At 46.4% G+C, this 23,878-nt stretch overlaps 1 protein-coding gene and 1 long non-coding RNA gene across 4 annotated transcripts; both read right to left on the bottom strand.

Annotated features, from left to right (window-relative positions):
* Positions 1–7,403: 7,403 nt before the first annotated feature.
* Positions 7,404–23,583, bottom strand: CFAP20 (cilia and flagella associated protein 20). Of its 3 annotated transcripts, none has more exon segments than NM_001194181.1 (6): positions 7,404–7,846; positions 8,638–8,748; positions 9,098–9,286; positions 9,883–9,994; positions 10,713–10,792; positions 23,167–23,583. In NM_001194181.1, coding segments are annotated over 6 exon segments (582 nt in total). In that variant the 5' UTR covers positions 23,251–23,583; the 3' UTR covers positions 7,404–7,840.
* LOC144338062 (uncharacterized) lies at positions 19,228–20,469 on the bottom strand. Its single transcript, XR_013411835.1, has 2 exons — positions 19,729–20,469; positions 19,228–19,339 (listed from the first exon to the last, which is right to left on the bottom strand). It is a non-coding gene; the product is annotated as an uncharacterized LOC144338062 (long non-coding RNA).
* Positions 23,584–23,878: the final 295 nt, after the last annotated feature.

A 23,878-nucleotide genomic window follows, 5' to 3' on the forward strand; every position in this document is an offset into this window, starting at 1 on the left:
CAATCCTGCTGTCCATGTGTATTAGTCTGTTCTCATGCTGCTAATAAAGACATACCCAAGACTGAGTAATTTATAAAGGAAAGAGGTTTAATTGATTCACAGTTCCACATGCCTGGGGAGGCCTCACAATCATGGCAGAAGGCAAAGGAGGAGCAAAGTCACATCTTGCATGGTGGCAAGCAAGAGAGAGCGTGTGCAGGGGAACTCTCTTTTTTTGGGGGGGGACAGAGTCTTGCTCTGTCACCCAGGCTGGAGTGCAATGGCACAATCTCAGCTCACTACAACCTCTGCCTCCTGGGTTCAAGCGATTCTCCTGCCTCAGCCTCCTGAGTAGCTGGGACTGTAGGCGCCTGCCATCACGCCCAGCTAATTTGTATATTTTTAGTAGAGATGGGGTTTCACCATATTGGTCAGTCTGCTCTTGAACTCCTGATCTCAGGTGATTCACCTGCCTCGGCCTCCCAAAGTGCTGAGATTACAGGTGTGAGCCACGGCATCCGGCCAGAACTGTCCTTTCTAAAACCATCAGACCAGATGGGCATGGTGGCTCATGCCTGTAATCACAGCATTTTGGGAGGCCAAGGCTGGTGGATCATCTGAGGTCAGGAGTTTTAGACCAGCCATGCCAAAATGGTGAAATCCTATATTTACTAAAACTACAAAAAATGTTAGCTGGGCATGGTGGTGTGCACCTGTAATCCCAGCTACTCCAGAGGCTGAGGCAGGAGAATCACTCCTGGGAGGTGGAGGTTGCAGTGAGCTGAGATCACGCCACTGCGCTCCAGCTTGGGTGACAGAGCAAGACTCTGTCTCAATAATAATAAATAAATAAATAAATAAATAAATAAATAAATAAAACCATCAGATCTCACGAGACTTATTCACTATCACAAGAAGAGCATGGGAAAGACCCGCCCCCGTGATTCAATTACCTCCCACCAGGACCCTCCCACAGCACAGGGGAATTATGGGAGCTACAATTTGAGACTTCGGTGGAGACACAGCCAAACCACATCATCATATATCCTAAAATTTGCCATGGAAAAGGCAGTGAACATGCACTTCCACTGAGCTTTAGGTTTAGGTGGTATGAACCTATTTTGCATGCTCACTAATAATTTTTTTCTCCTTCCTTTTGGGCTGAGATTTGCTTTCTTTGTAGCACACTACCAGCAGTCAGGCGGAGGGAATGAGAACTACAACTCTCCCTGCCTTTCACTGCTGGAGGCTTAGGTCAGTTCCCGATACCAAGAAAAGAGGTCTCGGGCTTGTAAAGAGGCTTTAGGTTCAAGTAAACATGAGGGCGGTCTTGGAGGATGGGAGGGAGCTTTGGAGAGTGACTTGGATTCCAAAGGCTAGTGTATTTATGGCCTGATTTTCCTGTATTTATTGATTTTTACTATGTTCACTCCAAAATACCAGAATTTACAATTTAAGACTTTATGGAAGCAGGGGCTGGGGGATACCCGAGTGATGAGAGAACCCATGGAGGCTCATACTGATATTTATTGCTGTCATTCAATAGAACAGTAGAGGCGCTTGGTGACCTTTTATACCTCTTTAACAAGGGGTTCTGTTCAATCCCTTTCCATATTCACCCCTTGCACACTGTTTTGCTTTGCTTCAGACACCATGGATACCAAGAGGCACGATTTTTCCGAGGCTCATGCTTTATCCAGATGTTCAACGTCTTGTGGATTTACAATTTGGAGTGCCTCTATCACAGCCCAGAGGCACTCGTGGTTTGCATTACAGGACCGCACACTTTCAGGTTATGGAAAATGTATGAAGATGTAAGTGACATATTAGAATTCCGTATAAAAGGAGGAACTTAAGGGTTTTTTTGTTGTTTGCTTGTTTGTATTTGGTGGGAGGAGGTTGCAATCTGCAGATGTGCCTGGGTGGCAGGCCGGGGCGGGGGAGGGTGGTGTTTTATGTTTCTTTTCTCTCCCAGCAGTGTCTGACCTCTCTACGCTCAGATGTATCATATCCACTTGCTCACTCCAACGTGGAGCCACCCTCAGACGACAGAATCACCAAAAAACACCAGGAGAAGGTATTAAAATGCAGATTTCTGGGTTGGCTTTCTACAGAGAGAGAGAATAAAAATGTTCTCTCTTGGGGTGGGGACAATTGTCATTTTAATAAGCTGGGTCCCAGGCCAAGGAATCTGAATTTGCTGGATTTTCATTTTTATTTATTTTTTGAGTGTTGCTCTGTCACCCAGGCTGGAGTACAGTGGTGCAATTGTAGCTCACTGCAGCTTCCACCTCCCCGACTCAAGTGATCCTCCCACCTCAGACTCCCCAGTAGCTGAGACTACAGATGCATGCCACCACGCCTGGTTAAGTTCTTTATGTTCTGTAGAGATGGGGTCTCGGTATGTTGCCTGGGCTGGTCTTGAATTCCTGGCCTCCGGTGATCATCCCGACTTGGCTTCCCAAAGTGCTGGGATTACAGGCATGAACCAGCACGGCCTGGCCCAGAAACGTAATTTAAGAATATGAATTAAAATTCAGCAGATTAGTCTTCCTGTGGGAAGGTACATTGTGGCCACCCCCCCCCATCAGGTCTATCCTTATTTATTAATCTATTTATTTATTTAGAGACAGTCTTGCTCTGTTGCCCAGACTGGAGTGCAGTGGCACAATCTTGGCTCGCTGCAACCTCCACCCCCTGGGGTTCAAGAGATTCTGCTGCCTCAGCCTCCTGAGTAGCTGGGATTACAGGTGCCCACCATGCCCAGCTCATTTTTATGTTTTTAGTAGAGACAGGGTTTGGCCATGTTGGCCAGGCTGGTTTCAAACTTCTGACTTCAGTTGATCTGTTCACCTCAGACTCCCAAAGTGCTGGGATTACAGGCGTGAGCCACTGTGCCCGGCCTATTGAAGTCTGTTCTAGATACCTTATGAACAGACACTTGATGTGCTCAACAGCAGGAGCCTGACCTTCTAGCAGGAAACCCTAGGTTTTATTCCCAGCTCTGGCCCACGTGAGCTATGCAGCCCCTGTGAGCCCTTTAACTTCTGTGCTTGTCCATAGATGGGGGCAGCGCCACATATAACCTTCCAGACAGGATCCCAAGGGCGCCACATGCAACAGCTATGAAAGCGTGCTGCCTTCTGAAAAGCACTGCCATGTATCGCGCAGGTCGCCATCTTGCTTAGAAGTCACCCGCAGTGCCAAGCCTTCCCAGGCTCCTGGGAGAACACGCATGACAGGGATCAGGAAACTGAAAAAGCTGTCCATGCTAGGAGGCTGGGTGCAGGAAGAAAGGGTAACTTGATTCTGTTCATACATTCAGGTGCTGTCATTTCAGAAATGGGAAGTAGGACTTAATATCTTACTTACTTTATACTTTTTTTTTTTTTTTTTTTTTGAGACCAAGTTTCACTCTTGTTGCCCAGGCTGGAGTGCAGCAGCGCAATCTCAGTTTACTGCAGTCTCTGCCTCCCAAATTCCAGCGATTCTCCTGCCTCAGCCTTCCGAGTAGCTGGGATCAGCAGTGCATGCCACCACACCCGGCAATTTTTTTGTATTTTAGTAGAGACGGGGGTTCACCCTGTTGGCCAGGGTGGTCTCGAACTCCTGATCTCAGGTGATCCACCTGCCTCGACCTCCCAAATTGCTGGGATTACAGGCGTGCACAGCCCTTCATATTCTTTGGACCATGAGCTCACAAATGTACCATGAGCATGTATTACTTTTATGATTCCCTACCTGGTTAAACACAAATGAGATTTTCACTGTCAGCCTGAGACCCTGGTGTTCAGCTAATATGTGACCACATAGTGACTGGCTAGGCCAGCCCTCACTGCTGAGGCAGAGCTGACTCCAGTGCTTGAGGCAAGGGGACGCCAACACAAAAGAGGACAGGGATGGCATATGGGTCTCATTAGATGCATTGGGTCGTCATTCCGCCCTGTTGCTTCTAGAGGGGCTAGCCCATCCTCTCTGGGCTTCAGTGTCCTGATCAGTAAAACGAGGGCGATGGGGATGCAGACAAGAGCTCCAAGATCTTTTTCAGTGAATTTCCTGACACTCAGGGCTTCTGGCTGAAGCCGCTGAGGGGGTTAGGGATATCAGTTTGGGGTTGTTCTCTGGGATTCTTGCAACCTTCAGAAATGCCCCAGGAGGGCACTGGTGTGGCGCCCGCCAGTCTTCTAGCCTGGCTATAGAGGAAGCAATCAATGGGCCAGGGGCAATTAAGTGCCATAGTAAATCTGCTCTTCCCCAGAATCAGCCCTGTTGGGAACAGCTGTGTGCTATTCCAAGTTCATGCCAATTACCTAACACTCTCTCATTTAGAGGGCAATTCCTTCTAAAACACACCATGACTTCCAAGGAGCTGGATAATGCAATTCTGCCTGCTCCAATTACCATGATCCGAGATCACCCGGGCCCAAACTCCACGAGGGCGCCTCAGCCCAGCAGCCTGTCATTCCCTCTTCCCTCAGCCTCACTGGAGGTTGTCGTCTTCCCGGCGAGCTGGAAAGCTGCAGGCAAGGGGCTGTGCAGTCATGATACCACTGTTCACCCTGGCCTGGGGCCAGCTCAGATAATACCTCTCATCACCCCCGGGGCCCCTCGATTCCTTCTTCCTCCGGGATGGGTATGTGAGGCATCTGGGAAGCCGCCCGCCTACCACCCTAAAGAGGGTGGTGAGGTAATCCCCAGACACGTCTGACAAGTGCCTGGGGTGAAAGAGGCTCTGTGTGGAGGAGAGTGCCTCGCTGTGTTTCTCTGAACCCCCAGGAGCACTTCACTGATATCCTGGCACCCAGAAGAGATGAGAAGTTAACCCGGTTTTCTTGTCACCACAAAAGCATCTTTCATGCCATAATCGAGTCTGGATTGGAAGGAAGATTTCACTAGACAGTGGCCAGAGGCTAGATACTCTGTTGTCACTGCCCACCCCTCCACCCACACAGCCATTCGAGGATTCCTACTGTAACCCAGAAAGCGAGGGAGACAGGCACACTGCCTAACAGGCGGATGCTGGTATGCTAAGGACAGGGAAGCAGGACGATGTTCAGTTTTGACCGGAGTTGGCCCTGCAAGAGCAGGCTCTGTCACCTGGGTTGAGGGGGTGTTCTGTGATGCTGATGACAAGGGACTCAAAGGAGAGGGGCAGCATCCTCCAGAAGGTGGCTCCAGGCTGGTCGCTGGCAGGAGAAAGGGGAAAGTTGTCTTAAATGCGCCCACCTGAGTTTCAAGCACTTGACAACCGTCTCATCAGGGAGCCGTGGAGCACCCTTCCCTCCACTTCGCCCCCTCCTGTAGCCCCTGCCTCCTCAGAGACTTGGCCATGCTTCCCCACAGCACACTCTGGAGGATACGGATGTGGGAAAAGTGTGCTTCCTGCCATTTAACTTCTCAGAAGGCAGCAATGGTAATGACAAATCTCAGAACTTAATGTTTTCACCTCTAACCAAAGTCAAAATGGCAGGTGCCCACAATTCCAGTCTGTGCAATGACGGCAAACCCGGGGCAGTGACTGGGGGAGGGCACAGAATCTGGAACAGTCTTTTGATCTTGCATTAAGTTTGAAATTTTTATTACAAAAGTACCTTTCCAAAAAAAAATTTTTTTGAGATGGAGTCTTGCCCTTGCCCAGGCTGGAGTTCAGTGGCACGATCTCAGCTCACAGCAACCTCCTCCTCCCAGGTTCAAGCAATTCTTCTGCCTCAGCCTCCCAAGTAGCTGGGATTACAGAAGCACACCACCACACCCAGCTCACCCAGCTAATTTTTTTTTTTTTTTTTTTTTTGAGACGGAGTCTCGCTCTGCCGCCCAGGCTGGAGTGCAGTGGCCGGATCTCAGCTCACTGCAAGCTCCGCCTCCCGGGTTCACGCCATTCTCCTGCCTCAGCCTCCGGAGTAGCTGGGACTACAGGCGCCCGCCACCGCGCCCGGCTAGTTTTTTTTTTGTATTTTTTAGTAGAGACGGGGTTTCACCGTGTTAGCCAGGATGGTCTTGATCTCCTGACCTTGTGATCCGCCCACCTCGGCCTCCCAAAGTGCTGGGATTACAGGCGTGAGCCACCGCGCCCGGCACCCAGCTAATTTTTTATATTTGGTAGAGACGGGGTTTCACCATGTTGCCTAGGCTGGTCTCAAACTCCTGACCTCAAGTGATCTACCTGCCTCAGCCTCCCAAAGTGTTTGGGATTACAGGCGTGAGCCACTGCGCCCAGCCAAAAACATTTTTTTTTTTTGGTTTCGTTTTAATAGTAGAAGAAAGTATACAACCGATTAAAAAAATTCTGCCTAGGTGTAATCACTGTTATTAGTTCTGTGTCCTTCAAGATCAGCTAGGACACCACCTAATAGGGGGATGCTGATACGTGCTCTTCTCTGCCCTCAAATTGCTTTCCCCTTAGAAATGTTGCATGTGGCAGAGTTGCATCATATACAGTGCTTAACTTCTGCAAATTCATCTGTGCCTTAAAAAAAAAAAAATGCAGGCAATAGTGCCAGTGTCATTCCACTAAACAGGCATCTGTCCAGAATAAGCTCAGTGGGGAAAATGGTGTAAGGTTCCTGTTCCCTCATGCGATTCCAGCGTTTAAAGAAACATTTTTCTTTAAGTCCTTACACTCAAAGCCAGTACTTCAGCTGGAACTCAAATAGAGAAATGGTGATCTGCTCCAATGCTGAGGATACAAGACGTGCTGATTACCGCACCAAAGGCGTTTAGGTGTAATTTAGACTATGTCATTCTGTCTTAAGCTCAACCTAGGACCCAATCCCTAGCAAGATGATTCCACTGGTCATATACTATTTTTTTTCCCCATTTAGTCTTAAAAGTTGTTCTGAACCAGTTTATACAGTTGACCCTTGAACAACTCAGAGGCTAGAGGCACCGACCCTCTTATGCAAAAATCTATGTATAACTTTTGACTCTCCCAAAGCTTAACTACTATAGCATCCTGTTGACTAGAACCCTTACTGATAATATAAACAGCCATTCAACACATATTTTGTATGAATTACATACTGTATTTTGTGTTCTCACAATAAGGTAGGCTAGAGAAAAGAAAATGTCATTAAGAAAATCGTAAGGAAGAGAAAATCCACTTACTATTCATTAAGTGGATCATCATAAAGGTCTTCATCATCACATTGATGAGGAGGGGAGGAGCAGGGGGTGGAGCGAGAGGAGCGGGGACTGGTCTGTTGTCTCAGGGGTGGCAGAGGTGGAAGAAAATCCTCATATAAATGGACCCGCACAGTTCAAACCTGTGTTGTTCAAGGGTCAGCTGCATAATATGCCTTGTTCTTTAGATACTTTAATACAAGATAGTTCACAGCATGAAATATACAAGATGTTCAATGGAAATAGTTCTCTTTTCATATCACAAAGGAAACAGAAACATCACCATGAAGAAAGACAAACTAGGAACAAATGTACAAACCAGGAATATATCATTTTATTCATTTCCAGATTATGAGTATTACACAGCATATACAAATATTTAGATAATATATAAAACACAGAATAAACTGCAGGAAGAAATATTGGTCTGGAATTCCTTAAGGGCCATCTTGAATTCTGTAAGTTCATGGAAAGGGTATCTGCCCCGACACTGGGACAGGCGGTGGAATAAGCTCCAGCGTTCACGCGCCACTCACAGGACTCCTTACCCCCACTGCACTTACAATGCAGTTACAGAGTTACGACATGTTCACCGGTGTCCATGACAAGCAACACCAAGTATAAATAACAGAACTACAGCAGAGTGAACTAAGATAAATATGTTTTTGCATCATCCTCCACATAGTTTCCTCTTTAAAAGAAGAGTCACATCCAGGGTCTATCCCTTGAGTCACAATTCCAGTTATTGCTGAAGGGAAAAAACAGAAAAGAGGCATCAGTTTAAGTTACTAGAAAACAGACGGTCAGTGTCACAGGCCCCTACCTCTGGTGACACTTGAGTGGACAGTGACTGTGGAGAATGGACACACATCTGCAGCAGACAAGCAGGGAAGCACCCACTATTGTGTTAGCAGGTACCTATCAGCTGATAATACTTTTGGGCTGATTATAAGAGTTAAGATGGGGCCGGGCGCGGTGGCTCATGCCTGTAATCCCAGCAGTTTGGGAGGCCGAAGCGGGCAGATCACTTGAGGTCAGGAGTTTGAACCTAGCCAACATGGTGAAACCCCGTCTCTACAAAAATTAAAAATTAGTTGGGCATGGTGGTGGGCGCCTGTAATCCCAGCTACGCAGGAGCCTGAGGCACAAGAATCCCTTGAACCGGGGAGGCAGAGGTTGTAATGAGCTGAGATAGTGCCACCGCACTCTAGCCTGGGCAACACAGCAAGACTCCATCTCAAAAAAAAAAAAAAAGAGTTAAGATGGAAGATATTTTCTGAAGTTCTGTGAGCCAGTGGTAGGAAGTGCCTCATCCCCTCTCACCGTGGAGGGGGGAGGCAGCAGTAACAGAATCTTTCACAGGAGCATTCCTGATTCAGTGCTGATGCTAGAAGGAGACCTAAGATCTTGTGATATAAAGACCCCCCAAAGTGTCAACACAGAGAGGCTCTGCAGCTGAATTCTTAGACCAGAGCACCTTCCAGGAGCACAGCTCCCCCAACTCACTGGTGGGCCTTCCTCTGGGGAAGACTGGCTTACCTTTGCCTTGTTCTGAACTGGGAGATACAGTTTGAACTCTGCCGGCAGCTCATCTTCTGAGTAGAGTCTGTCTGAGAAGTAAACCCGTCGGATGCGACAGTTTGCATGGATCTGTCAAGGCAATGCTTCTTTTGAGAGGCTAAACGTGACCGTTTTCTCCCTTTTCCAGAGTCTTCCAGAGGCCCTCTTCTAGGAATGGAAACACTTCATCTCTGGCATTTCCTTGGCTTGTCTTAGGGATGGATTCTGGTAAGAGGGAGGTCTTTCTTGCTGCATTCACCTCTATACCTGACCCGACTCCTCAATATTTCCTGGACCTTTGTGAGGCCAAAGCTCTCTGGACAGTGTGGGAAACTGAAGCCAGAAACACACACTGTTCTGCTGTGTGGGCCACAAGCCAGTATTAGACGCAGTGTGCCCTAACCCCAACCCGGGGCTCTGTCTGGGAAAGGAGCAGTACCTGCACTCTGAGGGTCTCAATGTAATTGGTGCCATACGCTCGCCGCGTGAAGTCTAATAAGTTGAACTGAATCTGGTTCCAGCCATCATCCAGCCGCATGGGCATGGTGCAGATGAAGGGTTTGACCCGGGTGGTGCTCTGGTAGTTACTTGCCCGAAAGCGACGACGCACATTCTTGTCATCTAGTACCTGTGAAATACAGAGAAGCAGCATCACACAGAGAAGAAGCTCTGTCTTGGAAGCAGCACACAACCTTGTCCAGACAAGGACCTGAATTCCCACAGCTTGCTTTCCCAAGGCTGAGACTCACAGGAAAATAAACAGACCAGACACAGGTCATACGCTGCATGCAGATGGGCCGGAAGTAGCAAGTTTATCTTGTTTGTTGCCAAGACAACACCAGCTGTTTATGACATATAACAGTCGGCTGGCTCTCAGACCATAGAGTACCTAAATGTTATTCCTTTTGAAAAATCAGAAATACTAAAACAGAACAGCCACTGAGTATTAAATAGTCACTCCCGAAATGGATACCATGCTAACTCTGAAGCTTTGAAATCGCTAGATTTTCTAGGTGCTTACTATTTCTTTAAAAACCTGGCATTAAATTTTGATTACTAATGCCAAATTTACATAACAAGGACTGCATTGGGCTTATAGTAGAAGCAGAAAAGAATACATGCGAAAGGATAAAGATACTTTTGTAGGGCCACTTTTTCCCATCAGGTCAAAGGCTAGCTCTCTGGTATAGCCAAGAGTGGCCACATTCACGTCCGTGTACTTACCTGGACTTCGAAGGTAAAATACTTCTTCAGGTTTTTGATAATCATGACGAGGAAAGGAAGTTTAATTCCCAGTGTCTTCTTGGGGTCTGCAGGGCATGTGATGTATGTGGTGCTGTAGAGAGAGGAAATACCAATAAACACACTCCTGGACTCTCTTCCTTTGTGGTATACACAACAATAATACAGGGTCCAAGAGGAAACACTGGACAGCAGATCTAAAAGATTCAGACACGCCACCCAGTGAATCCCTCAGCCCTAAGTCAGCAGATGCTTTAACAAACGCTGGACCCAGAAATAAAAGCTTAACACAGGACTAGACAGCAGCAATAAAATATCTGGAAAAAAAAGCCAGACAGTGGATCTCAGAAGCTCCTCCAGTGCGAGAAGACCTCAATTCTGGTGCAGGGGAGCCACTGAATGACAGAAAACCAAAACTGAGACCTCTATGGCACTGAAAACCACACTGTCCACCCACTGGATGAGCTGTACAACACCGCCCACTCCCCACCCCAACACACACTTTGGTTAATAATACAGCTAATACTGACATCGTGCTTACTATGTGCTAAGCAAGGTTTTAAGTGTTTTATACATATTCATTTATTTACGCCTCGCAATAACCCTATAGGGAAAATGTACTATTATTCTGTCCATTGTACAGATGAGTATGCTAAGGTCTGGGGAATTCAGTAACTTGTCCAGGGTAAGCTCTAAGTGGCAGAGCTGGACTCACATCCGGCACTCTGACTCTACAGTCTGTGCTATTAGCCGCTATGACATATGCCTCCCTAGTACATGATGTCTCTGGGAGAACAGAGGTGGCAACCTACCTTACATTTGTCCCTTCAATCTCTAGCACCAGGGACTGGATGTCATTATCAGTGATTCTTTTGATGTGGCCATTCCGTACCTACAAGAAAGAAAATTCGATTAGTACTGAAATATCTGATAAGGTTGAATAGGACCATTTCAAGAAAACCACGGTAGCCCAAGAGGCATACAAAGAAATTTGTGACACAGGACACTGAAGCTTATATGTACGTAAGCCATGCTATTACCTCTAGACAGGGTCACATCAACCACCATGAGAATCCCAGGTAACTTGGCAATCCATAAATCAGGGGAAACTTCTCCCCAAATACATCAGCTCAATTTAGATTCAGCTAATATCTACTGAATGCCTACTATGCACCACGAATATCACACACATTATCTTCTCACTTAAGCCTCACACAGTCAAAACAACAAGGCAGGTGATACTGTTTCCATTTTATAAATGTGGACATTGGCACCCCGGAACTGCAAATCCCAAACCCTAAGTAGGAGACTCAGGATTCAGCAGTCTTTCCACTGCCTCATACTGCCTCGCAGATTTCTTTCTTTCTCTTTTTTTTTTTTTTTTTTTTGAGACGGAGTCCCACTCTGTCGCCCAGGCTGGAGTGCAGTGGCCGGATCTCAGCTCACTGCAAGCTCTGCCTCCCAGGTTTACGCCATTCTCCTGCCTCAGCCTCCCGAGTAGCTGGGATTACAGGCTCCCGCCACCTCACCCGGCTAGTTTTTTGTATTTTTTAGTAGAGACGGGGTTTCACTGGGTTAGCCAGGATGGTCTCGATCTCCTGACCTTGTGATCCGCCTGTCTCGGCCTCCCAAGGTGCTGGGATTACAGGCTTGAGCCACCGCGCCCGGCGAGAGATGGAGTCTCACCCTGTCTCCCAGGCTGGAGTGCAATGGCGTGATCTTGGCTCACCACAACCTCTGCCTTCCAGGTTCAAGCGATTCTCCTGCCTCAGCCTCCTGAGTAGCTGGGATTACAAGCGTGCAGCACTACGCCCAGCTATATTTTTTTTGTATCTTTAGTAGAGACGGGCTTTCACCATGTTGGTCAGGCTGGTCTCGAACTCTTGACCTCGTGATCCACCTGCCTTGGCCTCCCAAAGTGCTGGAATTACAGGCATGGGCCACTGCGCCCATCCTGCCTCGTGTACTTCTTTGGCCAGAAAAGCCAAGGAAAAGCTGAGTGTTACTGAGGAGGGCAGCAACAAAAAGTGAAAGCATTCCTCCCTTGGAGTTATCCTGCTCCATGCTTCCCTATCTGCTTTTCCCTAATTTTCTACTTTTTAAAGCAGGAATTCAATTCCCATCTGTGCCACACACAGACGCCTTCTTTAGCATTTTCAGCCCACACTGACCTCTCTTTTCTGATTTGTTTTTCTGGCTCATGTTGTCTAGACGACATAATTTAGTACCTCATCCCACATTGTTTTGTATTGTTTGCTGCATATGTAGGAGGTGGATGACGGGGAGGAATCAATACTCAATACAGATTCCTCCTCTCAAAATATTTAGGAAAGAACAATTATCTTCAAGCATTAAACTTTTTTTTTTTTTTTTGAGACCAAGTTTCACTCTTGTTGCCCAGGCTGGAGTGTAATGATGCAATCTTGGCTCACCGCAACCTCCACTTCCTGGGTTCAAGCGATTCTCCTGTCTCAGCCTCCCGAGTGTGGAGGTAACAGGCATGTGCCACCATGCCCAGCTAATTTTTTTTTTTTTTTTGTACTTTTAGTAGAGACGGGGTTTCCCCATGTTGATCAGGCTGGTCTCGAACTCCTGACCTCGGATGATCTGCCCGCCTCGGCTTCCCAAAGTGCTGGGATTACAGGCGTGAGCCACCGTGCCTGGTCTAAACTTTTAAGCAACTAATATGGACAGAACAGAGATGTGCAAAGGCACTTTCAAAACAGGGCTGGGGCCAGGCACAGTGGCTCATGCCTGTAATCTCAGCACTTTGGGAGGCTGAGGCAGGAGGATAGCTTGAGCTCAGGAGTTCGAGACCAGCTTGGGCAACAGAGTATGACATTGTTTCTACAAAAAATTAGCCAGGTGTGGCGCCGCGCACTTGTAGTGGGCCTATAGTCCTAACTACTTGGAAGGCTAAGGTGGGAGGATCACTTAAGCCCAGGAGGTCCAGGCTGCAGTGAGCCGTGATTGTGCCACTGTACTCCAGCCTAGATGACTAGGTGACAGAGCAAGACCCTATCTCAAAAACAAAACAAAACCAAACAAAACCAAACCAAAAAAACATGGCTGGGGTTGGGCATGGTGGTTCACGCTTGTAATCCCAGCACTTTGGGAGGCCAAGGTGAGAGGATTGCTTGAGCTCAGGAGTTTAAGACCAGTCTGGACAACATGGTGAAAACCCATCTCTACAAAAAATTAGCCAGGTGTGGTGGCACATGCCTGCAGTCCCAGCTCCTCAGGAGGCCGAGGTGGGAGGATAGCCTGGGCCTGGGAGGTCGAGGCTGCAGCAAACCGTGATTACGCCACTGCACTCAAGCCTGGGTGACAGAGTGAGATGCTGTCTCAAAAATGAACAAACAAACAAACAAACAGGGCTGGACTATTAGGGCTGAATGGAATATCATATGGAAAAGATCAACTAGGTTTAGAACAGGAGACATCAGAAAGACAAACATATGGTCTTTCTTTAGGTATTGTGGAAAGGGCTGTGTTAGGCTGCCATAATCAATGACTCAATCACACTGACTAAAGCTCCTCTTGTTCACTCATCAGACTTCTGATTACAATTTGGCTATTAGACTTGCATATGGGGAGAAATCAGTGTTGAGGCTGGCAGTTTTATTTTTCAACATAAATTATTAATAATATGTTTCTGTTTTTAGACATTAGTCTCTGTGACTCTGTCCCTGTGAGTCTGATCCATTCACGGTCTGCCTGGTGTTCTACAGGTGACATCTGATGTCACTGCCCACCCTTTTCACAATTGCAACCAAGTCTTGTCTCCTTAAAGAAGAATAAGCTCAAGCAAGAGCAAGGACCAGTTATGAAGCATCATTTCTATCTTTGACAATGCTTAGCACTGTGCTAGCCATAAACTAAGCATTCAAATCTTTGCTGACTTCTGGAATCTGTCACCCTAAGAGTTGGCACAAATGAATAGGTTCAAGGAGGGTTTTAAAAATTCCTGGATAACACATCCACCGTGGACTATTATAGGAAGCCAGAGATGCTGGGGCATATCACAAAGCCCACAGGACCGCCAGCATGAAGAATGCTTCCACAAATGGGTGCCCATTGTCAGAGACAGAATGCTGGGCTAGACGGGACCCCAGTCCCCGCCAGTGGAGCATTTCTTAGGCTCTCAAGACACAAAACGTCACATTGAAATGCTTCTCAGACAAAGCTGGCAATGTTCAATGCCCTCCTGCTTTGAATTCTGGGCCTCTTTCCAAGGAGATTAAGAGCACAAAGGCTTGGCTCTGTGCAGAACACGCCACCACTGCCCACCTCATTCGCCATCTAAATGTTCGCAACCTAAGTGGCAATATTCCTCCTATATTTTCTGTGTAAAACCAGGCAGATTCAGTGAAGAAGGAATTAATAAATCATTTCCAACTAATGCGAGCAGCCCTACTGATAAGAGCTGGCAGTATTCCAACAAGATGCAAACACTACTTTTATAACAGACCACTAATTATTCTCAATAACATAACCATTCTTTAAAATGGGACAAACTGCAAAGATCAAATAGACAGCTAAATTGAAAGGATTAAGAAGTAACTTGGGCCTGGAAACTGCTATTGTTAAAAAGCAACATGTTGCTATTTATCCACCCTTATTTAAAGCATGCCCTCAAATTTCACATCCCTCAAGCTCTCTCCGGCCAGAGTCAACAAGAGGCCTCCCTCAGTCACAGAGAGACCAGCCAGATCTCACAGGGAGAAAATGTTAAGGGAAACTGCCTTCTGCCCCTCTCAAAGTTGACGACTTCCCTGGGACTCCAGCAGATATGACCTATTCAGGTCTTTACAGAAGAAAACAAAGCCATACAATGCACACAGAAGCCAACGCAGGCTGGAAGGCGGATAGACTGTAGTATTCCTACACTTCTGCCCCGAGGCAAGCTAACTTTTAGTTGGATTTTCAATAACTTACTAAAGAGATTTCTCTCTCCCCCAGTGTTACTAGATAACAAACACACTCACAAATTTAAGTTTTACAAAATGAATGAATGTATTCCACAAAACAAGGGAACTTGGAGGGGTCAAGGCAACTTTGTTGAAGGAATGCCCGTCAGTCTCTCTCGAGTTTGAACCTGGCTGGTGGTAAGACAAACTAAACAGAGCTTTTCCCCAAGAGACTGTTTAACCCCCAAAGAAGAAAAATACAAGTATCCCCATATGACAAGCCTCCAGATGTCTGAAATAAAATTAAGTGAATTTGTTAGTGAATTATGATTTTTCTCCTTTATTGTTTAAAAGGCTGCAAATACAAACTCACTGGAAAAGAGCAGGGTGGAGGTGGTAAGGGCGGATCAATCAGATATGTGCATTGGAGGGTAGGGAATTTCCCAAAGCCTTTTCTCTAGGCTCTGAAACTAGGATCAAAGGGGAGAGGTAACAGGCAATTGGGGCAAAGGCTCCCCACCACCATGGCAATGTGGCTGTCACTGCCTAATATTATAAAGGTCTTCCAGGAAAGCAACCCCCTCCTAAAACCAGCTTCTGACAACAGCATACAGGAAGATACATGTCTCAGAAAGTATCCACGTCCTTTCCTTAGCTCCTTCCAGTTCAGAGGTCACTGGGCAGGCTTGGCTTTGGGATGAAGATAAAATGAACCGCTCAGCATTTATTGCTGATGGTGGAAGCAGGTTTTAACATGCTCTGTCCCTCTCTAGATCACAAAGAGCTGTTTTTGATTTGTTAATTCTTTTTCATTCATGACACATTCCCACTATCAAAGTGTGGCCTATGAGTGCTTTATTCCAAAAAAAAAAAAAAAAAAAATCTACAGCCAATATTGTTTTATTTCATTAATTTCCCCTTCTCTGCCCATGAGCTGGAGGTACTCAAAGAGGTTCAGAACCCAGTTACTGGCAATTACAGATTATAATGGTTCTCAGCCTCTGCAGACAACAGAGGGGACCAAAGCTTCAGGCTAGTCTTACACTCTCCCAGGCTTTCCATGGTTGCTAGGGCAACTAATAAAGAACACTGATTTCTCTCCCTCCCCGGAATGTAAGCCTCAGGGAAGTGGGTCAAGCTTAGGGAAAAAAAAAAACCAAACTACTACTACTGGGATAGGGAGGGAGCCGGTGGATGCTATATATTTCTATGATTGCTTTAAAAATAACACGAATTATATCCATTCCCTCCCCCAACTTTCATTTTTCTGGCCCCACCCACTGAGCCTGGCAGGCAGCTGAACCCTCAGCCATCTGGTATCCTAGCTTTAATGACACATGCTCTAATTTACATTAAGCCATTAGAGCTGTCCATTTCAGCAGGAAAGTTCCCGCACTGGGTTAAGGGCTGGTTTCCCAGACAGAAATTAGGCAGAGGGAGACCCCTGTGGGGAGAACTGGGCATAGCTCTGACTCAGACTCCCAGGCTCCAAGGGAGTCTGAGACTCCCTTTGCTGTACTTGACAGGGGCTATCCAGACAGCAGACAAGCAACTCTGGGCATACACCAACAACCCCTAAGTTAGCGTAAGGACAATTATGTGCATAGCTAAGAAAAGGCAAGTGTAATGAAAACCCATGCCTTTGGATAGGTGCTGTGGCTCATGCCTATAATACCAGCACTTTGGGAGGCTGAGGTGGGCGGATCACCTGAGATCAAGAGTTTTGAGACCGGCCTGGGCAACATAGTGAAACTTCATCTCTACTAAAAATACAAAAAAATTAGCTGGGTGTGGTGGCGCACACCTGTAATCCCAGCTACTCAGGAGGCTGAGGCAGGAGAATTGCTTGAATCCGGGAGGAGGAGGTCGCATTGAGCTGAGATTGTGCCATCGCACTCCAGCCTGGGCAACACAGCGAGACTCTGTTTCAAAACAAACAAACGAACAAACCCAAAAAACCATGCTTTCGTTCAATTACTGTAAAACCCGACTCAGAATAATGAAGAACATTCTCCCAGGGTCCAGCTGACCCCGGGAAAGCCAGAAAAAAAAAAAAAGTTTTACCACCTTTATGTCCAAATACATTGAATTCTACTACTGAAAATGGCACCAATTTAATTTTTATCAACAAGGCATGCTAACTAAAAACTAGAATGTAGGAAATTTTTTCTGAAGAGAGACTATTTTTAAAATTAGAACAGGAAATGGGAATCTAACACTATCCAGTAACAACAGCAAAAGACTCTGGTCTAATATTTAGTCCTGGAGTAGGGAAGATACAGCAGCAGCTGAGAGAAAGACAAGGTGACAGGAAAGACAGACAAAGGCGTTTTCATGAATTAATGCAATCTCATCTCATGTACTTTTAGGATGCTAACTTGTTTTTTTTGAGACAAAGTTTTACTCTTGTTGCCCAGGCTGGAGTGCAATGGCACCATCTCGGCTCACTGCAACCTCCACCTCCCGGGTTCAAGTGATTCTCCTGCCTCAGCCTCCTGAGTAGCTGGGATTATAGGCATGTGCCACCATGCCCGGCAAATTTTTGTATTTTTAGGAGAGACAGGGTTTCTCCATGTTGGTCAGGCTGGTCTTGAACTCCCGACCTCAGCCCACCTCGGCCTCCCAAAGTGCTGGGATTATAGGCGTGAGCCACTGCGCCCCGCCAGGATACTACTATTAAGACTGAAAATTATACCATGTTTTGCACAAGTATAAGTGGGAACAGAACCTCCTGGTATTTTCCTTACAACCAGAAGTAATGTTTACATTAAACATAAGAGTCTTTTAATAAATATAAGATGTGCTGGTCCCAGATGTCAAGGTAGCATTAAAGAAACCCCTAATTTCTTCTAAGCTGTTGGTTTAGAAACTTACAAAAGCTTCTATCAGGAACCTGTATAGCCAGGAATACAGACCTTAAGAAGCTAATAATGTCACGTGTGATAAGTAGTAGTAAATTAACTTAGCCTGAAGAGTCAAGGAAGGTCACTCTGAGAAAGGCCTTTGAACTGTGACTGGAGACTAATTTGAAAAGATGGGAGTGAGGCTTGTGGGGTGGTGAGGGGCAGTGCCCAGCAGAGGGACCAGGAAGTGCAAAAGCTTGAAGGTGAGAGAACAGGACTTCCTTCAATTCAGTAGGAGGCTACTACTAAGAGGGGGAACCGGGTGAGGTGAGCCCCGCCTGGAGAACGAGTGAAGCAGGTGCCACAGCATGGGTTATGTGGCCTTAGAGCCACATTAAGGGCTTAGGGCTGGGCGAGCCACGGTGCAGCAACTAAATTCTTCTCATTTCAGAAGTCTGGTTTTACTGTATTTCGTATTCCTAGACATCTGGATGGTGGGCTCATTTCAAACATCTTATTTTAGTTTTGAGCAAATTCCTTAGTCCCTGCCATATTTAATACTATATGTCATTACTTATAAAGTACTAACTACAGTCATGCATTGCTTAAGCATGGGATTACGTTCTGAGAAATGCCTCATTAGGCAGTTCCATGGCTGTGTGAATATCAGAGTGTACTTACACAAACTTAGACAGTACAACATCCTACACACCTGGGCTATATGGTATAGCCTATTGCCCCTAGGCTACAATCTGTACAGCATACAACTGTACTGAATACTGTAGGCAACTGTAACATAATGGTAAGTATTTGTGTTTCTAAACATAGAAAAGGTGCAGTAAAGTACTGTATAAATGATAAGAAGTGATACAACTGGATAGGGCACTGGCCATAGGTGGAGATTGCAGGACTGGAAGTTGCTCTGGGTTGAGTCAGTGAGTGAGTGGTGAGTGAATGTGAAGGCCTAGGACATTACTGAACACTTTATGAACACCATACATTTATGCTACACTACATTTATTTTATTTAGTTATTTAATTAGGGCTGGGATTACAGGCATGAGCCACTACACCTGGCAGGCTACACTAAATTTATTAAAAATATTTTTCTTTCATCAACAATAAATTAACCTTGGCTTACTGAAACTTTTTTACTTTATAAACTTTAAAAATTGAAAAAACTTTTAGACTATTTTGTAATAACACTTAGCTTAAAACACAAACACAATGTTCAACTGCACAAAAATATTTTATTTCTATATATTTTTATTCCATAAGCTTTTTCCTATTTTTTTTTTTTTTTTCTTTTTAAACTTTTTTGTTAAAAACTAAGACACAGACACCACACACGAGCCTAGGGCCGCACAGGGTGAGGATCATTAACATCAATCACAGTCTCCACCTCCACATGCTGTCCCACTGGAAGGTCTGCAGGAGCAATAACGCACATGGCGCTGTCATCTCCTATGACAACACTGCCTTCTTCTGAAATATCTCCTGAAGGACCTGCCTAAGGCTATTTTACAGTTAACTTTTTGTTGTTGTTGTTGTTGTTTTCTTTTTTTTTTTTTTTTGAGACGGAGTCTCGCTCTGTCGCCCAGGCTGGAGTGCAGTGGCCGGATCTCAGCTCACTGCAAGCTCCGCCTCCCGGGTTTGCGCCATTCTCCTGCCTCAGCCTCCCGAGTAGCTGGGACTACAGGCGCCCGCCACCTCGCCCGGCTATTTTTTTGTATTTTTTAGTAGAGACGGGGTTTCACTGTGTTAGCCAGGATGGTCTCGATCTCCTGACTTCGTGATCCGCCCGTCTCGGCCTCCCAAGGTGCTGGAATTACAGGCTTGAGCCACCGCGCCCGGCAACTTTTTGTTGTTGTTGTAAGTAGAAGTATGTTCTAAAATTATGATAAGGCCCAGCACGGGAGCTCATGCTTGTAATTCTAGCACTTTGGGAGGCTGAGGCAGGAGGGCTGCTTGAGCATAGGAATTCAAGACCACCTGGGCAACATGGAGAAACCCTGTTCTCTACAGAAATAGAAAAATTAGCGAGGTGTGCTGGTGAGGGCCTGTAGTCCCAGCTACTTGGGAGGTTGAGGTGGGAGGATTGCTTGAGCCCAGGAGATCGAGACTGCAGTGAGCCCTGATGTGCTACCGCGTTCCAGCCTGGACAACAGCAAGACCTTGTCTCAGAAAAATAAAATACAATAAAATAATGATAAAGAGTACAGTAAATACATAAGCCAGTAACATAGTCATTTATCATCAAGTGTTAGGCACCATACATCATTGTATATGCTACACTTTTACATGACTGGTAGTGGAGTAGGTTGGTTTACACCTACTCACAAACACGAGTACTGCATTTGACTTAACGAACAACTATTATGTCACTAAGCGATAGGAATTTTTCAGCTCCATGATAATCTTATGGCACCACTGTCATGTGTAAGGTCTGTCGTTGACCAAAACGCCATCATGTGGTGCATGACTGCATATACTATAACTCTGTTGCTAAGGACTTTACATACAGCTTCACTGAATCTTCATAACCGTGAGAAATAGATGAGAAAACTGAGTGGTTAAGGACGTGGCTAAGGTCACACAACTGGAACACAGCACAGCCAGGATGCAAATCCAAGATGTCTGACCATGCCCTAGCACTGAGGTTCTTAGGCAAGATACTGTTCTTCGCTTAAGGAACCTGCAGTCCAGTGGACGATCTACAATAGAAAACTGCCAGCCACAGGCGTACCCATGAGGCTTAACTCAAATTCCTAATGAAAGGAATGTTTAAGTTGAGATCCGAAGGATGAGATGGAGGGGAGGGGCTGTGAGCTTCAGAGTGTCAAATAAATTGCAGGTGTTACAAACACGAATGAGCAAGCCATCCTCATAAAAAGGGAAGCTTGCAAATTCACTGGTACTGTGAATACAGTGCTCACTTCTACACAGACACAGAGCCTAAACAACAGTCAAACCAAATTTCTCAAGATTCTTCAAAGAAACCAAACAGAAATTCTCTCTATATATACTCAGGAAAGAAAACAGTAAAGTTTTCTGGAAATAAAATAACTATAAATAGGCACCACAGTCAATATATACCTAGTGGCAAAAGTCAAGGCCATGTCTAGCTAAATGTAGACAGTCCTCAACTCCCCACAAACTCTGTCCTTATTACAACTTTGCCTTAGTCCCTGGGAGCAGGAAAAATGTTTTCTCTATCTTCCCAAGTCTACACAAAGCCTGTCACTCAGCTGTCGCTCAATAAATCTTTAATAAGTACATCAATTCCCAGCATTCCCCTTACTGGATTGAATTTCCAGCACTTTCTGAGGACTTATAGCTGAGAAAAAGCACACACGACAAAGCTGAGGGATATGGCCCCAAACTTTTTTTCTTCTCTTTCCTTCCCTTGCCCCAAGAGGCGAACAAAACCTCAGTCCTAAACATTTTTCAATTGAGTCTAAATAAGAGTTAGAAACACAAAATTAACTTTTACCATTGTGAAGATTTTGCTTGAAATGAATGTTCTAAAGGTTTTGCCAAAATGTCTCTTTAATTTACTCCAAGTAACCCTGCCAATGGATTTAACAATGTTTTCACACGTGTTTATGTCATCAGGGTACCATCCAACCTCTAGTGGCGTTGTTAAGGGACACAGTGCACCGTGGTTACTTTGCTTTTATATTCTTGGGTAAACATGTTGACCAGTCAAAAAGCCACATTTGAAAACTAAAACACAGCACACAAGATCAAGCCCAGAAGGGTTAAAATGGAAAACTGATACAAGTTTCCTAACAGAAATTCTGAGGCCTCCCTACTACAGGAATTCTTTGAGCTTTAGTAAGTTCTCTGATCTGCTCTGAAAACCTCTCCTCCTAGGTCAAGTCCCATTCCCGATTTCAATTGCCTTATACTGACACTTTGTTACAATTCAGTTTCCAAATTCCACTGGCACAGAGGGCTCCCCTCTCTTGATGCCTTCTGACAGCCCATAACTGAGTCAAGCGACAGCTGGGAAACCAATCTCCTTACAAAGTTCCCAGGCACCCCGGGCTCTCTTTGTACAGACGCAATTTACAGTTTACGATGCTTTATTCCATTGTGAAAAAAACCATGAAACCAAAAACCTCAGTAAGGCAGCAACATTAAGGAACTGCTGTCCTGTACTCCGGCACTAGCTCTAGCTTGTGGATAGAATCATCTGAAAGAGAAGAGATGGGCAGATTTTACATACACGAAGGCCCAACTTCATTATATTCAGATTTTTCAACTATCTTATGAAAGTAACACTATGAACACACCATCCTCAAAGCTGCCCTCAGAACGCAGAGTTGGTGGTGACAGGCAGAAAGCTGCCCATGTTCTCTCCCAACTTTATGTGGCCCATAGCTCTCATCTGTGGATAAGGGAATACAGAGGCTTGTTCCGAGATAAAATCCAAAATTCTTGGCTTCATTACCAATAAACCCTGCTGAGATTATTCCACATGCATCTCTATAAAAAGCAGCATTCATCATACCCACACTCGACATTCTCCCAGAGAGAAGTACTAAGAATATGACTGAAATTCCACACTGGAGTGCCTCCCGTAACTTATATTCAAGAAATAGTACAGCTGATTGCCTGGGAATTTGCATGAAGAACGAAATACCAAAGTAATAAAATGCAGACCAATTCATAGACAGCTAGATCTTTCTTCACATCTGCAAAAAATAGACTCATCATCTCGTGGGGCCAAACACAGTATCATCTAGTGGATGCCGGAATAAAGATGAGGCCTGTACTTGGCTCTGAGTTTATTAATCCAAACAAGACTTTGACTGTCAGCATTCTGCAGTTTTCCTGATGGAGAAATCAGGCACCGAGGGCATAGTACAGGCAAGTCACAGTGAGTGTGGAGCAGGTGCCAAGGGCCACTGAATTCTGACTTATTTGGGATCAGTGGGAGGAAGGGAGCAAACGAATGAAATTTAAACATCACTGGCTTGGCCGGAGCTTTTCTGTCGGCGCCTCTGTAAGGGTGCCTGAACAAAGGCTCTGTGTCTAGCGCCCAGTACCGTGCCTGGCACAAAACAGGATATCAGTAAATATTTGGAATCCGTGAATAGCAGGTACTTTCATCTGTACATCCACGAAGCTCCCTCAAGTAAGTTCGTGCATTTCATGCTAGGAGATGGGCACCATCAACCCCATTATATTGGTGGGGAAACAGTGGCTCAAAAGAAGGGACTGACCGACCAAGTCAAGTCAGCAGCAAGGGTCGTGGCCCTAACCACACCACAGCTGCAGGACGCTTAGATCCCAGCCACGCCCACCCACATGCACCACCTCACCTCCTCCGCCGCTTACACGACGCCCCCACCTCGCGCCCCAGTCCCGCCAGGCTGAGGACAAGGCACAGCGTCCTCTCCGCCTCTCCCAGGCCCCAATTCGACACAACCATTCCCCGTCCCCAGTCCCCAGACGAGGAGGGGTTGTAGCCCCTCCACCCCGCACCGCCGCCGCCCCCAGCCCGACCTTTTTGTCCCAGATTTGCAGGGGCTTGCTGCCGATGCTGTAGAGGATGGAGAGGAAGCCGCTCTGGAACGTATTTTTGAACATCTCGCCGGCGGCCTTCTCCTAAGCCGCCCCGGAGCCGAGCTAGGCCCAGGAGTAGATACAGGCACCGAGCGGCGAAGGCACAGCAGCAGGCCGGCCCTGTTCCGAAGAAGGGTGGTTGAGCTCCCGGCCTCCGGATCTGCAGTCACTGATGGCCGGACTCGGACGCGGGAACGCTAAGTCCGCGATCTTCAGCTCCTAAGCTGCGAGCTCAGAACGGAAACCACAACAACTACCGCCCGCGCCGCGGTATTTCCCCGCCTTCAATGGAGGCGGAGGGCCGCCCGTTGCTTAAAACGAATCCCTCCGCCCATCTGAGCCCGCCCCTGGGAGCGCGGGGTCCAATCCCGTTACAAGAACCACGGACTTCCGTTTCGTTGCGCTTGTAAGCCCCGCCTGGTCCCGCCTTCTCCTGAGAAAGAGCTCAGTTGTCAAGGAACTATTTTTCTTGCCGTCGTCGCAGAGAGGCCTTTGGAAAAGCGGAAGGGCACGGAGGGTTCGGGCCTTTGTTGGTGGCGCCTGCGTGGTGTCATGGGAACGTGGCGGGGCGGTGAGTGACGTGAGGGGGCGTGACGGCCCGGCCGGTTGGAGTTGCCCGCGCGGGAGAAAAGAGGCTGGGCAGGGAAAGTGG

This window comes from Macaca mulatta, chromosome 20 (assembly GCF_049350105.2).
Source record: "Macaca mulatta isolate MMU2019108-1 chromosome 20, T2T-MMU8v2.0, whole genome shotgun sequence".
NCBI lineage: Eukaryota > Metazoa > Chordata > Mammalia > Primates > Cercopithecidae > Macaca > Macaca mulatta.